The 17,192-nt window shown below is 47.0% G+C and overlaps 1 protein-coding gene across 1 annotated transcript in view; it reads right to left on the bottom strand.

The window, feature by feature from the left end:
* Window positions 1-15,382, bottom strand: part of LOC119386387 (A disintegrin and metalloproteinase with thrombospondin motifs 7-like) — a 41,966-nt gene extending 26,584 nt beyond the window's left edge. Inside the window, exons 1-6 of the mRNA XM_049414328.1 lie at window positions 15,360-15,382; window positions 14,750-14,900; window positions 14,239-14,393; window positions 12,424-12,573; window positions 6,854-7,000; window positions 945-1,089 (exon numbers count right to left, since the gene is read on the bottom strand). Of these exons, the coding sequence (XP_049270285.1) occupies window positions 945-1,089; window positions 6,854-7,000; window positions 12,424-12,573; window positions 14,239-14,393; window positions 14,750-14,900; window positions 15,360-15,382 (771 nt within the window). The remainder of the gene's footprint in view (window positions 1-944; window positions 1,090-6,853; window positions 7,001-12,423; window positions 12,574-14,238; window positions 14,394-14,749; window positions 14,901-15,359) is intronic.
* Between the last annotated feature and the right edge of the window lie 1,810 nt (window positions 15,383-17,192).

Genomic DNA, 17,192 nt, shown 5'->3' with positions numbered 1-17,192 from the left:
ACCAAAATTTCTGTAAAGCGTGCTCTGCCTGCATTACCCCCTAGTTTTGCAGAAAAGCTCGCCGTAGACCGGACACCCACGATATTGGAAACGTAGCTCGAGGACAAAGCTCGAACGAATTTTTGTAGGGTAAAATTATTTTTTGCAGTAGATATAACAGGAACATACCGCCGATCGGAAATGCAGTTCATGCAGAGTGTTCCTCTTTCTCTCTCTTTTTTTTATTGCGTGTTTTTTCCACGCCCATTTCTTGTCTGCGAAACACATCACGGACCTGTATCTGTCACCTTTCCTCTCTAACGAAATCTTGCATTTTGCTCATGTTATGACAAAATTTTTATCATGTAGCCGTTAAACTTCGTGTGAATGCTTTACTCATTATTATCCCTCAATTTTTTTTTTCTGCTTCCATGTCGCTGCAATGCCACCAAAGTACCACAGGTATCCACGGCGTTGACAAGCTATCAAGGGACAGCATTTACCGGAATCCTGGGCTATCATGTATTAATGTGATGGCGATATAAAAATTGGGTTGAAATTAACCAAATTCGTTTTTGTTTTTTGCTTTTTCAATCTGCGTTAGCATCTTGCTTTTGCAGTGAGTGACGAGCAGAAGACGGCCAGTGCTGAGACGTTGCGGCCAGGCGTTTGCATTTATCCTGGGTTCTGGTTAAGGAGAACAGTGGGGAGGAGGAAGGGAGAGAGCTGGCACATGTATAGTGGCGTTTCCGAAATATATAAGGGAAGGGCGGGTTGGAGATCGGTTCAAGGAGTGTCGTGTTCCGTATAGGGGACGGGGTGTGATATAGGGTGCAGATGTGTAAATCCCTGGTTGCTGCGATGTATCAGTGCAATCCAGAAGGAAAAAACGGGGCTAGTGGGGGAGGGGGGGGGGGACCTAAAAGCGTTCTGGGATACGGAGGGGGAATAAAGAAGGCGCTCACCTCGATGCCGTCACAGTGTTGGGCGGCCGGTCCGTACTGCAGCCGGCACTGGTGGTCGGCGTCGTACATGGCACCCGGTGGCAGCAAAGGAAAGGTGAATTGGTGAGCCCGCGGCTCGTCGTCTAGGCAGCTGCCCCAGTCTCGGCTGCGCGGTGAACACACGGTAACATGCACCAAAAGTGAGCTACGTGTACGAGGTGCGCGTAAGATTGTGCTTGCTAACTGACTGATTCCGTTTAACGGTCAGTGAACACAGGGGCGGCGAGTGGGACGGTCTGGATTAATTTTGACAACGTGACGCTGTTTAGCGTGAGACCATGAAGGCTCATGCGATCTGGCGTTTTGACGACTTAGTACAGATGCACGAAGGAAAACCGTGAGATCTTTAAGAGACAAAACGCACACACCTGGGCTACACAACATGTGTCTTATTTCTACTTGTGTGTGTGCGCGTGTGTGCGTGCGTGGGGGAGGGGGAGGGGCTGTGGAGCAGAGAAGGTCACACCACTTTTCAGAATGTCCATTGAGGTTAGCCATAATAGCGTTATTGCAGTCCGCCGCCATCGGAACGCGGACGTCGCGAACGGTATTCACACGCGCCCCCTTGAGCTCTGGAGCAGAAAGCAGAATGCAAGGATTTACGCGAAATAGAATACAAGCGGGTGTGAAGAAATAGGAGAAAAAACAGTAACCCTGTAGAAAGTATACGCCGGCCTCGCACAAGTATTACGTTTGTTTCATACCTCTAAAGCGGTATGAAACACTAAAGCGGTTTTCTCGAAGTCTCCCACGCAGACTTCCACTTCAAGGAAAGCTCCGTTATCATCCAACATGGCTCAGTACGCTCCCCGTCGTCCTCTGTAGTGATAACCTCAGTAGCGTCCTTAGATAACACAAGTGTCAGGAGCACGATGCCACTTCTGTCGTCTGCAAGACGTACATTGCATCTCTACTTCAGTGGCGCGTTATTTGCTTGTTTCCGCATTCTTTCTCGACACTGATGTCGCAGCCCACACGTCCACTTGTCGACGGGTTGTTAAGATTGACATCAAGTATTCTCTCCCTCGTTCTCTCTCCTACGTAGAAGATGATGCAATGATCCGGTTCAGCGCAGCGCACGTGAGCGGTGCAGTGTTTCCTCTTCACTGCGCAGATATGTCGGGCTTTTTACTCGAGATAGCGCTATACGTGTGTCTCTACACACGTGACGTTAAAACAGTAACGCGTCGCTCTCATGCTGTACAAAAAGGGGTGTTAGCCTGCTTATGAGGGCTCCTAAACCTATGTCCCGTTAGGGGAAGCGACGCACACACAGGGAAACGTTAACGCATTTCATCAGCAGAAGAAACGCATGTCACGAATCCATAGTACTAGCGAACACACACTGCACAGAACGACACAAGGCAACTGCTGGACTTCAAATGAACTTTAATCAACATAAAGGACACGTATATAAAAAGTGGTCTTTGTGAGGAGGTGGCAAAGATAGGCGGCGTAACTTTTTGAGACATTTGTCGGCGACTTGGCACCTGCGCGTGCGCAGTAGTATGTATATATGTGACATTCACGCCTATTAAAGTTCAGTTGAAGTCTAGCGGTTGTTATGTGTTGTTCTGTATAGTCTGTAGTGCGTGTTCGCTAGTATTATGGATTCATTAAGTCAGTACCGACTATCCCAACATGAACGCATGTCCAGTCTTGAAGAAGAATGTGAACTGAAAAGCGAGCAAAGCTCTTCGCTATCCGGGTACTCTAAACCTCTACATTGCTTGAATCCACTCAAAAAGGCGCGGCAGGTGCTGAATTCGTAGTATCCGGCTTTCGCAATAAGCTCGGCCCGCCATTGGGAATGCTACAGATTATGTACGTGTGCTCTGTTTCTATCTATCGCTATAGTTCATCCTCATATTTCTAGTTCCGTTTCCCATCGTCAAGTGCAAGACAGCTAGCAAAACCGGATGTTTGTTTTGATTAACCTTCCTACCTTCCTTTTCTTTCAGCTCCTTCTCTCTAGGACGCATGTTTTCTTTGTCTTTTCTACCTCTTGTTTTTTTTTATGTGCACGCAAATAAATGTGCTTTGTTTGCATTGCGCCCATACGGGCACAAGCTTCGGTTTCCGCGAAGCTCTCACGCTGGATGACACGCCTGTTGCGACAACGAGAGGTATATGTGCGGTCTCGCAAACATGCCGAGCGCTTGAAAAAATAAACGACACAGGCGGTCTTAATGCACGGAATTCCGAAGAACAAAAGCATGGTAGACAAGTCCCGAACATCCACACCACGAGTCTGTCTGTCTGTCTTTCTTTCTTTCCTTTCTTTTTTTCTTTCGCTCTTCTATACGAGTTGTTGAGAAGACTATAGTATATGTATACAACGGACGACAGCTGTCGTATAATGACATATTTAATGACAGCGCGCCCTACAATAACAAGCGCGCGCGGCAGCGAGCTTGTAATCTGCTCCCTTATTATGCGAGCGCGCAGAAAAGTGGACAGATGACGGCAGCCCGCGAGAGAAAGACGCCGAAAGCAAAACAAGCACTGTGGACATATGTGTGCATGACGGAAGTTACAGCTCAAAACTCGGGCAGGAAGAATCATGAGGCACAACACTGGGGGAAGCAAACGAGTCGTACCTCTTCGCGTGCTGCTCTCCCAAAAGAAAGAAAAAAGAAACTGCCGTGTTAACCTTAAAGTGAAAAGATGTTGCAGCTCGCGCCATCTTACATACGCAAGCATCATCGTTGTCGTTTTTTGACATGCGCAACGTATTGTGCCACTGCGAGCGTGCCTGTATACGAACTTGCTTTACGTAGCACACACATGGACGTGTAAGGGCTGTCCTCAATCCTCGCCGCAGCCGCCGAACTATGCACGTCACGTACGGAGGCGGCTTATGCGAAACGCGGAAATGGTCTGACAACGAGTAAAATGTTCTCGTGGCTGTTGGAAGCCGATTTATCGCTAAGGCGCTCCTTTTTTTTCACTCTTTATTTATTTGCAGAGGTTGATGCAAACAAGAAAAAAAAACAATGGGACAACAAACGCCACAGTTCACAAGACAAACCCCTCAACATGAAAAGTCGACAGAAAAAGAAACAAACTGCATCCATCGCTACTTTGCGTGCATAAGGTGCTTACGGAGAACGAAATGGGCGTGTTACATTGCAGTTTACCTGAAACTGTTGGCCCTCTTCCGTAAGTTTTGCAGTATAGTGCTGTCGTCAAATACCGTTGCCGTCTTTAGGAACAAGTGCAACATGGCTTTTTTCTTTTTTTGTATTTTTGAATACTTTCACACGCGCAATTTGCAACAAAAGTGCGACACATGTATTCCCCACATGGTCAAAAATTTTAACATTCGAACTTGGGAGCTTAGATTAAAAATTGTTTTAAGGCACGCTTAGAATTTGGTCCTACAAGTCATCATAAGATACATTTTAAAAACATATCAAGAGTTACAGAAGACCTAAAGCGCGTACATGACGGCAGACAGATGCGATGCACGAACATATTCTGTGCCAGGAACTTAGCTTCCTGTACTTATCATAATAGTTATTATCATCATCTTCCCTATCTTGCCTCACTTTTCCCCTTCCCTTCACCACTGCTCACCAGGTCAAGAGACTTGACTCTGCCGGCCGAGCTCTCTGCTTTTTTATTTCTTTTTTCATTAAAGAGACCCTGAAACGGTTTTGACGATTTTGTGCGAACACATTGAGCCGGTAGAGCAAGTCCCAAGGATCATTTACAGACCGATTTAAGCTCTGTGCGTAAACTGTGTAATTTATTACAAGGCTTTAGAGCTGCGAATCGCCACCGATCACAGCGGCTCAGCCAAACGCGTTTTCAAACCGCCCACTTCCAGTGCGCGTCGTATTGGAAGCGCGCGCGACGTCACGCAGGCGGCTGATCTGATTGGATATGTCCAGTACACGTCACTGAACCTCCTGTGGGCAACGAGCGTCGTCTGCCTGTGTTACAACGTACTCCGTGTTGACGTGAGCTGAGCGACATTATTTATCTCGAGGTTTCTTTTCTTGGACATAATTAATTGCCCTAGCCGTGTTGTGTACCACATATCTAACAATTGGTGACTTGTAAAGCTGCGACATCGTGCATATGTTCGTGAGGCATCTGGCGAGCGGAATCCCTTCAGCTCGTCGCTGCAATGAGCGTCGCGCTCTCGCTATCCGTTCAACGCCACGGTCCACGTTTTTGTGGCTGTAACTTCACCCTTTAAGACACAACCACATTGCCCGAGTTTACGCTTATCGGTGATCGTTCTCGAATTATTTTTGTTTGTCCGCATGCTTTTGCAGATTGTCGCCGTACAGGAGAATAAAATAAGATCTGCTGGTAGTGTGGCGGCACCTATCGGAGCAGATATCAACCACTCCGGGAGCTTCGTCTTTGTTGGGCCTCCGAGATTGCGCGCAACCCGTCGGCGCACAATATTTGAGGCCATGACTGGGCGAAGCTCAAACCGTCGAGTGCGCTCATGAGAGCGCTGCGATCGCCGACGATGTCAGGGTGTCTGGGAGTCGAGGGTGCAAGGCAGTGGTGAGGAGAAGGGTATAGATATAAATTCCGTAGCGGCCTTGGTAGACAGTGCGTCGCTTAATTTCTGGTGCGAATGATTTGGGGATGCTCCTGCCTAAACGCTGACAAAACTTCAAAAAACCGTTTCAGGGTCCCTTTAAAGGGCCTCTCATCAAGCCCTATTACGAATACTTGTTATGAAGTGGAAATTGTAAGGCATCGTTTAGACAGCTTTACACCAAAATATTTCTTCAGATCGGCACACTATGCTTAAGTGGTTAGAAGATGTCGAACTGTCCTGTTACCATGCCACAAGGTGCCAAGAACCACTGTCAACAGCTAGTGTATCCTATCAACAGTCGCACTCCTCATCCATACCCCCCCCCCCCCCCCTACCCCTTTGCCTCGGCTACGGCGTCGCAGAGTTCATTCCCTCCATTTTCAGATGTTCTGGAGCCGAGGGAGTGGGTAACGCTCACGTGACGAGCCCCGTCTGTTTTGCATTTGGTGGCACGAATACCGACTGACACTCTTTGCTATCGTCCAGACCGCCCTATCAAGCGTCGGTCCGACATGTCCGAAAACCCAGATAAAAATTAAATAATATATTAAATTAAATATATGACAAATTAAATAATACCCAGCACCTCCACCAAAAACGTTACGTGGAAATAAGAGCACTGACTCAGTAAGAAACCACACCACAGCTCACGCAAGAACGTCGTCTTCTTCACCTATCTCCCAGAAGGCTTTCAGGATATATCCCACTATGCACTGTTACCGTCGGTGAAAACCACTCAACAAATATAAAAAGGATGGAATAAGTTAAGGTTTGTATATGATAGAATGAAATATTAAGGTATTGCATAAATTAAAATTGCAGTCATGCAATTAGTATAAAATAGTATAAATAGCAATTAGGCCTACATCTCAGAAACCAATCGGATCAGACTGGCTTTGGCACCTGACGGACCAGATATCAACCCCGCGCTTCTTTCTATGTGGCTTCCGCAACGACGCATTTCCAATGGTGGCACTGCGCGCTTCGGATAGGACCACGGTACGAGATGTTCCAAGCTGTGCCTGTTGCGGAGGGAATTCGCCCACGTGGCTATCAGCCTTACCGTGTCGAAGCTCGGCTACCTCAAGAGAAAGGGCGCGTGGCCTTCTGTTTTGACACTTGGATTGTCTTCGCGCCAAGCAGCCGCTTTGTACTTAACAGACTTTATTGCCACCGACCGACCTATGTTCCGCGTTGTTTGTTTACTGCGGTGTTTACAATACTCTAACTTGGTGAGGAGCCATTTAAGGATATCATTTTCCCGAGACTGTACAGTCGACCGAGGAACGCCTTAGAAACTCACTCGAGGAAGCGTGTGATCTCTTCTCGGCTGCAATTCGACCACACTAAGGGCGACGGGTCCGAGCTGAGATGGGGCGCCATCACGTGCTGCCGGAGTCCCGCCGGCGCCTGGCAGCCGTTGTGAGGTCCGTCGTGGCTCATGCCGAAGCTGCAACACACGGCACAAATATAGCGAGAAACTCGATACATCGAGGAACTCATCGTGTATGGGACAATAAAAAACGCACATATTACAAAAAAAAAAACAGTGCTGGAAACTTTGTCTGTGAGTACTTGCGTCGAACATTTCATATTTTCCGGAGACTCTCTACTGTTCAGTTGAAGTGAACCGGGGGCGCAAACAAACTCTTTTTTCAGCGGGGACGAGGGGGGTCAACCACGTTTTGTGTATGCTCGTGCGTTTGTTTGTATGTGTGCGTCTATATATGCGCATGCAAAATTTAAAAAATAAGGAGGGGGGGATATGATGCCTCCCCCCCCCTTATTTTTTAAGTGAAAGTGCAAAAAATTTCGTAAACCCGCTTTTTACGTTTTTCTGTGCTGCCCTCTACCGTTTTGGTAGGGTTTTGGTAGGGGCCGGAAAAACCTATATGACCAGAACAAAAGCCTCCGAGATTGAAGGCGTTTCGCGACTTTTCCGCTAGGGGAAGGGCGCATGCGCCGTGGCATTGTGAAAGAGGCGGATTGAGCTTTGACAGGGAGCACTGCTCCCGAAAATGAGAAAAACATATTAAAGTGCTTCAGCAGGATGTTCCTTCGATCCTCCTCAGCGCATCTTTTATAATGTTTATTTCAGTAGACTTGGTCATCGCCAGGACGGCACGATAATTGCAGTCATCTGTAAGGTCTCACAAATGCTGCTCGGATCTTGAATCAGCCACGCTTCTCACGTTGTGCAAGTAAAGTAACTTGGTATAAGCCACCCACTTGCTATACACTTCCAAAGGACGACGAAAAGTTTGGTATGGAAGTATCCGATAAGCACAATAAGGACTAACTCAAACAACTGAACAAATAAACAGTTTATGTCGCCGAAAAAAACACGCCGTTGTGCAAGGGTATCAAAACAAAAATTCAGCGTTACATTCTGGGCTATAGACCTTTTTTTCGTGAGCGCCGCCATATTGCCTAGCGGGCGGCGCCGTCTCTGGTCTGGCAACCCACTGGCATGTGCGAAGCTCCGCGTTTGTATGGAAGGTATGCGTGCGGCTGCAGTTGCAGTCGGTTTTTTTCGTTCCGGCGCGCTGAATTTCGTAGCGAGAGATGCGGTCTACGTAGGAAATGAGTATGTCAGACGTCCTGAAAAGGTTTCATCCGTTGAGAGTCAATTATATCAATATACGGCGGCGCGAACGTGTTGCAAGTGGTCGATGTCATATGTTTTCGGCACTGTCTGTTGGAAAACCACGCAAATATTTGTACTCGTTCTAGCAGGGCAAACAAGTTATGCCACTCTTAAGTTATACAATGAATTTTTTTCTTGCACTGTAACCTTTAGTTAGCTTTTTTTTTTTTTCATTCACAGTGTGTTTATGCTGTCGCACCGACTACCGCTCGTACATCCGGTCGTGTGTGAACACGCAGTCTCCATATCATGGCGTGGCATCTGTTTGTTGCTCACAAACGTGCCTATCTTGTTTCTAAACTTTTAAGTGACCGCTTATTACTCGCTCGTTTATTGCCCACCGGTGTGGACGAAGTTAGAGCTGTTTAAAGAGAGGTGCTGATACATAAAAACGATGCTAATGTTGACGTGTCGGCGCGCTTTTTTTTTTTTTTTCTTTTAAGAGTCGTGATATTTGACCGGATTTTGGCGGCGATAAGATGAAGATAGTTAGAGAGTTTCTTCTGTCGGTGAGGCACGAAGCGCGCCCGGGCTCGAGCCTTTGATGGGCATCGGATGTGATTCGCGGTTTTTTTTGTTTTTTTTTTTATAACTTCGTATACCAGATGTACTGTTCTTACGAAATTCTTTCTGTCGTTCGCAAAGCTAAGCAGCAAGATTGGCAGTTCAATAAACACTAGACAAGCGTAACAACGTGGTTTTTGTATCGCGCTTAGAAGAGAATTAACTATGTAGTATATTATTGCACGACTTGTCGGACACGGTTCTTGACCACGTAAGAATTTGTCTTCCTGAGGTAGTTGTTTTACACAAAAAGCGACAGAATTCCTTTCTTTTTTCTATTCGGCTTTCATATCGCTCATCGTATACGATAACCCCGCTGTCTTACGATGGTTGTCGCCACGTCATTTTGATGTCCAAAGGTCTCGCCACGTCCTTTTGATGTATAGTGTTCATAGAATGTTCGAGTTTTACAAGGCTGGTACGGAGCAATAATTAAATGCATGATGCCGGTTACCCCGTTGCGAAGTGAAGGATTTCTCGTCCGTGCTAATGCCGGTATACATAAACTGCAGAGATCACCGTGTTAAGCCGAGCTACGAAGCTAATTGTTAGACCAAACACATCATATTAAAATATAAAGATAAAACGAAGCGAAAACAACTCAGGTGACTACTCGAATGGTACTTAGATGTTTTGCACTTTACCGGACAGGGCCGCACTTGACCGCTTATGTTTGTTCGCAAATCTGGCCATATCAGATTTACATTTGAGTGCGTCGAACACTGGGAATTCCGTATATATTGCGGCACTTGCCGATTTAGAACCTGTAACGTAACACAAACGATGTACTTTGAAGAGTTTGCAACCGCACACACTGCGCGTTTGGCGATGCACGTCGCATACTTATTCAGACAGCAGTTTCCTTTTTTCTCTAGTTGTTAGAAGAACCAAAGAAGGCACAGTGGTTTCCCGTTGACCATTCGCTGGCTGACATCGCAATAAAGGACACCAATATCCGCAGGTCGACCTAAAACACGCAAAAATTGTTCGAAAACGCCACTCATCCAAGCACCAGTCCGCACACTCCGCGCCGTCGCGCACAAGCCAGAAAGGAGGAAAGCGCTGGTTGCCAGTCCGGTCCTCCTCGCCCGATGCAACGGTCTATAGGTCACGCCAATTTCAGTAACACGTGGTATTGACGTCATGAGGGGATGATTACAGAATGCAACGCTGAACAAAAACAACAATACGAAAAGAGAGATAAATTTATACGAACACAAGAATTCTTCTAGATTTCAATGATAGAAAAAAATAAACCCCCAAGCCTGCGCTGAAACCGCAGCACAGTCACAGCGAAAGCTGGAAGAGCGGCGTTTCTAGAGCCCGTTCTAAGCTCCCTTGGGGCTACTAATACAAGTTCACTAGGAAGGTACCTACTACGCCATAAATCACACTTTTTGTGAACTTGGGGAGCACCTACTAAGCCATTATTCGTCATTCTGCGGGGAAGCGAGGCACCAGCTACACGTCTGTAAGGCATTATGTGCACTTTGTTGACGCGACGACTGATGACGATGAAGAATTCTGGCTCAGCCCTTTGTAATGGGTTGGAAGCTTTAAACGGCCCACCAGTTATGCAATTTGCATTGGGTGACGCCTGATCGCTATTTCCCTCTCCCGTCATGCTGTATAACATACGTTGACGTGGGAGAGAGACGGGGGGGGGGGGGGGGGGGGGAGCGAAGAACTTTACTGAGAACCCGAGGAATTGGATCACGCGCTTATGGGCTTCCTTGGCAACAAATATATGTGCACTTGCGAGGAACCCACTACGCTATAAATCATTGTAATTTTACTGAGACCCCGATGAAATGGATCATGCGCTTATGGGCTTCCTTGGCAACCAATACAAGCGCACTTGCAAGGAACCCACCACGCTCTAAATCATTGTAATTTTACTGAGACCCCGAGGAAATGGATCATGCGCTTATGGGCTTCCTTGGCAACCAATACAAGTGCACTTGCGAGGAACCCACTACGCTATAAATCATTGTAATTTTTGAGAAGTAGGGCAGCAGGCACTGTGCCATTTTTCGTCATTCTGCGGAGAGCCGTCGTACCTGCTAAACGCATGTAAGACATTATGCCCACTTTGTTGATGCTGTGCCTGATGACGATGAAGAATCATGGCAGAGTCCTTTGTAATGGGTTGGAAGCATTCAACAACCTACTCGTTGCGCAATTCGCATTGTGTGATGCCTTGTTACAGAATTCGCGTTGTGCGACGCTTGGTGCTTATTTTACTCTTCTATCACGCTATACTGCATATGCTAATGTGGTTCCTTCCCGACATGAAGCCTGTATAGGACCTTTTTGCAAACGCGGCATGGCTCAGAGGTTGAATACGAAACTCGTTCCATCCTGGAATTTTTTTCTTATTTCGTTTTTTTCTTTCTTATTTCGAGCGATACTGGTTACGGACACCGGCGGCGGCGGCGGCGGACAATTACGGCGCCAAAAAAACGCCAGGCCTGCGCTGAAACCGCAGCACAGTCACAGCGAAAGCTGGAAGAGCGGCGTTTCTAGAGCCCGTTGTAAGCTCTCTTGGGGCTACAATACAAGTAGACTAGAAAGGTACCCACTACGCCATAAATCACAATTTTTGTGAAGTTGGGAAGCACCTACTAAGCCATTATTCGTCATTCTGCGGAGAAGCGAGGCACCAGCTACACGTCTGTAAGGCATTATGTGCACTTTGTTGACGCGACGACTGATGACGATGAAGAATTGTGGCTCAGCCCTTTGTAATGGGTTGGAAGCTTTAAACGGCCCACCAGTTATGTAATTTGCATTGGGTGACGCCCGCTCGCTATTTCCCTCTCCCGTCATGCTGTATAACATACGTTGACGTGGGAGAGAGACGGGGGGGGGGGGGGGCGAAGAACTTTACTGAGACTCCGAGGAAATGGATCATGCCCTTATAGGCTTCCTTGGCAACCAATACAAGTGCACTTGCGAGGAACCCACTACGCTCTAAATCATTCTAATTTCTGAGAAGTAGGGCAGCAGGCACTGTGCCATTTTTCGTCATTTTACGGAGATCCATGGTACCTGCTAAACGCATGTAAGGCATTATGCGCACTTTGATGCTGTGCCTGATGACGACGAAGAATTATGGCAGAGATCTTTGTAATGGGTTGGAAGCATTTCACAACCTACTCGTTGCGCAATTCGCATTGTGTGACGCCTGGTTACAGAATTCACGTTGTGCGACGCTTGGTGCTTATTTTACTCTTCTACCACGCTATATTGCATATGCTAATGTGGTTCCTTCCCGACATGAAGCCTGTATAGGACCTTTTTGCAAGGCAGTTTCAAGCACCGGCATGGCTCAGAGGTTGAATACTGGGCTCCCACGCAGAGGGCCCAGGTTCGAACCTCGTTCCATCCTGGAATTTTTTTCTTATTTCGTTTTTTTTTTACTTATTTCGATCGATACTGGTTACGGACACCGGCGGCGGCGGCGGCGGCGGCGGCGGCGGCGGACAACTACGGCGCCAAAAACGGCCGGTGAAATGATCTCATAACAGCTTTCGCTGTAAAACGGCCGGTGAAATGATCTCATAACAGCTTTCGCTGTAAAAAAGAAAAGCTGACTGAGAGCTGCACTTTCATCCCACGAACAAACCACGAGACACAGGAGAACATTCCCACCGACTCACTTGTGTCCGATCTCGTGCGCGATGGTGTAGGCGAGCGTGAGCCCGGAGTCCTGGTTGACGTTGCAGCTGCGCTGCGGCTGGCACATGCCGGCCACCTCGGCCAGGCCTAACGTCGAGCACAGCTCCAGACCTGGAGCGCACATGTTGAACCTGTAAAAGGGTGAGCACTTGACGTCAGCTTCGCGAACTCTCTCGAGTGTGCAGGATTCAATGCCTATCTACTTCTACGCAGCTCGATCACGTACCACGATTCACTTCATTAAGTAAATAATTAATTCATTAAAGAGATGTTTTTATGAACAATAACAGGCTTGAGAGCATGGGAACAACAGGCGTAGTTTTTAATCGGCCATTTAATTAAGGCATACGTCTTGCAAGGATAACGAAAGCACTTACCGGAACATTCAAACACTCACGCCTAAATAATTGCACCCGCGAATTCCAATACAGAAAAAAAGGCGCACGCGCCTGTATGTCCGCATACACCACGTTTCTCGAACCTTCTTGTCGAATTGTAATTTCAGCGCTATATATTGCTTTAATAATAAAAGGTAACTAATTAAAGATGACAGATAAAGTTCCAATCGCAAATATTTTAATCATTCACTCCCGAAGAGCTCTTCAACCAAGTTTGGTCTCAAGTTATACTCTGAACGTAGGGTAGCTAACTTTTAATATTAATTATTTAATGGTACGATTCATTAGGAGCCTCAACGTGGCCTGAAATTGATTGATAGGACATGAAGTTCGTCGAGTCTGTAAACGCCGTACCAGCGAACTCCAAGCTACACACCTGGTATATGCGTGGAGAAAACTAAGCCTTCCCTCGAAACTCGCGACCCGCACACGTTCCGTCTACAGGTTCCGTTCACGGGCGCACGTAATTAGCAATTAGCGACCACGGGTTCCCCAGGGTGTTCTGTTTTCCTCCCCTCCTCGCGGCTCACGCCCTCATCACGCCCACAAAGATACGTAGCATAAACTTCTGCTGCGCTTAACTGTTGCACCAGGACAAGAAGCGGAAAGACCAGACGCGCATGTTCAGTTTTATTGTCCTGGTGTAACAGTTTAGTGCAGCAAAGCTACGATGTCATACCAACTAGCCCCCGTCAAAGCCTTATAATAGAATAAACATAACTAAATATATTTTAAAAATTCAGGAGCCCTTCCCCTATCGGGAAAATGGGGGCAAGCGAAGCTCGGCATGTGTGTGACTGACGTATTACTTTTCTTTCTTTCTTTCTTTCTTTCTTTCTTTCTTCTTTCTTTCTTCTTTCTTTCTTTCTTTCTTTCTTTCTTTCTTTCTTTCTTTCTTTCTCTCTCTCTTTCTTTCTTTCTTTCTCTCTCTCTCTTTCTTTCTTTCTCATTGCGCAATGTTCCCTCCTAACTTTTTCCTTCCTCAATGCCGGCAATTGGACCTTCATTCACGTACTTAGCCCCGCAACACTTTAGTTGCTACAGGCAACAACGACGGTCATACGTTCGTATCCAGGCAACAATGAAATGTGTCAACGGGAAATGACAAGTGACCTCGATAAAAGATCAGATTGCCATATCAGAAACGACTGATAGCCGACGAGCTCACGATCGAGAGGGCATTAATTATTGGAAAACGGCACATACAGATACGCATGTGGCCGGCACACCTTCGAGGGCCGCATTTCTGTGAGCTCGCCGGTGCCGGTTTCTTTCGCGTACAACGCCGCCGCCGCCACTGCACCTGAAATCCCTTAACTCGTAACAAGCGCAGCTTGGAAAATGAAATGTCTCCCGTTTTCCCCACTGCGAAGTAAGACAAGACGGGAATGAGGAGACCTTGTGACGAGTATGGCCAAGTCGTGGTGGTTAGGATGGCTCTCGTCCGACGGGTTGACGAACCGCTGCCAGCGGCAGAAGCTTTTCAGCGTCCCGTCTGCCGACTCGTCCACTCGCAACTGGTCCAGCTCCTCGGACGACGGCAACGGTTCTTCCTGCGATAAGAAAAAAGATGAACTGATAAGAAGAACGACTGCGCAGCGTACCTGTCATTACAGCCTTACATCTAGACCGGAGAGTCGGAGGCTCGATTCCTCGGTCTCTTAATTCAAAATTTTTTTCTTCTCAGTTTCCTCTGAAATGCCCTCGTGCCCTTTTATGACGTCATTTCCATGACGGTAATGACATGCGTCAATTCTTCTTGGACCCCGGCATAAAAAAACCATCCTGTTAAAATGAACGTTGTACTTAGCAATCACGCGATATATCGCGCCATAAGACGCCCGTTTCAGAGAAGCCGTGGCCGTAAACTGTACAAGTGCACACGGTAGCTAACTACTGTCGCGCTTACCTGGGCAGCTTCTGGCTCTAGGAGAATCATGCGGACCAGTACCACGTTGATGGCGTTGCCTATGCTTGCGTCATGAAACAGCGTGGACACCTGTTCGTAAAAAAAGACACACAGAAAGACACTTAAGTCCACAGGACCTACCTCTCCTATGCTTCAGACAGCATGCGAAATAAATATCTCATGATACGCGCATTTCTGCACCGCTACGGGCTGTGGCGGCCCCGCTAACAAGATACTGCTCTGAGCGAAGCAATCTCTCGATGACCTTTGCGCTGTGATTGAGATTAAACGTCGTCGCGTTGAAATTACAAAAAGGGAAATGAAATTCTAGCTTAGCAACACCGAAACTTAGCAACGGTGAACATACACGAAATGTGGATATCTGTTTGGCGCGATGGAAGACAACCTGTATAATACCTTGCATGAGGCACTGTTTTCGTAATGCTGACAGTCCTAAAACGCACTACACTAGCAGCATTACACCTTGCAATTTAACGGACAACACAAATATCTTGTCCTAAAAACATTGCACATTTCGCTGCACCAAAGATGTGGTTAAAAGAAAGTCGATGCCTATTTTCTGAGCCTCACTTCTTCCGCTGAAACTAACCATTCCCGTCCCAAGTGACGCATGTAGGTGTTATCAATGCAAAGTTCCTTACATATTGCGTTGGCATGCGCGCATATGAGCAAATGGCGCCACAGTTTTCTGTCAATAGGTGACTGCAGCCTAATGTCATTTTGACAGAGCGAGTGGCTTTACGTGCGCTTAGGCAGCAATGGGGAAAATGACGACGCAGAAGTTAGCGCGGAAAACATTGAAAAGGCTGCCAAGAAAAAAAGAATATTCACGTCTCATGAAATGCAAATGTAATTCTCGTTGGTCGCTAATCGCATTTCTGGCGCGCACATTCCGCTTGGTCCACAGTTTCCTGTTTAGCTGTTCGCTTACTGAGAAGTGTGCTAGCGCAATTCTGGTATCCACGCGTGCCGCTGTGCCTGCAAGGAGAACTTAGTTCACAGTGCAAAGGCATAGTCATTACCAGTCAGCGACTGTCGTATAGTCGGCATGCTGAACTGAAAACGTTGGCCCGGATGAAACAGAAGATAACGAAAAAGTTTGTCCCTTTGACAGATGAGAGATATTATGGTAAAGGTCAATAGGAAGAAAACACACAATATCTTATCTGCACTGGGGTACGAGTTAAAAGGCAGGTGAAAGATAAAAGAGTACAGAGAGAGAGAGAAAAAAAATTGGAGGACGCTTGAACTTCGCCTTCAAGAGTAGAACGCGATAGCTTAATCGGACCCCGTGCACATCGTCTTCTCAATTGCTAGCCTGGCTTCGGTTCTCGGTGCATGCCCCAACCGTGCCGTAAGGAAACGAACGACTGTGCGCGTAACCTTGGCCGTTTCAAAGTATCCTAGAATGCCTACTGCAAGTAAAGTTGTTAAGTGCCCACTACGCCATAATTACAGTGAAACCTCGGTGATACGATTCTCACGGGACCAAAAAAAAATATTCGTATCATTCGAAATTCGTATCACCAGAAAGCATGGAAAATTAGCATGCGACAAAAGAAAGCTGGCGTACATTTTCATTTATTGTTCTTGAGGGTCGCAGCAACGTCAGGAAGAACCCTGAATGATAGTCCAGTTAAGTTTTTAGATGTCGGCAATCATACCTGCGCTCGTAAATATGCTGCCCGTACGCGCGTATTTTATTAATGAACCAGGTGCGCTGTGACCCACGATAGCAGTAGCCCCTTCCAAATTTTAGTATGCTTTTTTGCGCGACACCGGAGTACTGCAGCGAAAATAACAAAAGAAGCGCTTTGACGCGATGGATGAAGGCCACAAAATTACAGAACCAGGGTCCTGTGTTACGATTTTGTTATCGCAGAGGTGTTGGGGATGTTTTTGGGAGATTTACGGCCATGCCCGCACAAGTGCGACCTCAACGGTCGCGCAAGTTGACGTTGTGAAGCCTGACTCCTTCGCCAAGACCGTTTTGAGGCCACATTAGCCACACTAGCCAACGGTTGGGCAATGTTAGCCGGTCCGTAACTGTTTTCTGATAGGTGTTTCTTTCAAATTAAATTTGTCTTTTACGCATTTTGTCTTACATACACAGTTATATATCATTTGATATCTTAGTTTACTTCACTAGCACGGGTCTCGAGAACCCTAAAAAGAGTGTCGTGGTGTCTGGGGATGCATTGCATATATTTTTAATACCGCTTCTTTCAACCAGCAGTTTCGGTTTCGGTTTCGAGAGGGCGGCTTCATAGTAACGTGTCAAGTCTGCCCGTGACGTCACGGGCAGACTGTAACCCACGAAATATGCATCTGCTGTCTTTTGTTGTCAGTCGAACGTGGCTCATGATGGGTGAACGTCGTCCAGTGCCTCCGACAGCGATTTCTGTGATTTCGGCTGCATGCA

Source organism: Rhipicephalus sanguineus, chromosome 3 (assembly GCF_013339695.2).
Source record: "Rhipicephalus sanguineus isolate Rsan-2018 chromosome 3, BIME_Rsan_1.4, whole genome shotgun sequence".
In the NCBI taxonomy this organism is placed as follows: domain Eukaryota; kingdom Metazoa; phylum Arthropoda; class Arachnida; order Ixodida; family Ixodidae; genus Rhipicephalus; species Rhipicephalus sanguineus.
The sequence above is the reverse complement of the archived record's forward strand: the minus strand, read 5'-3'. Positions and strand labels throughout refer to the sequence as shown.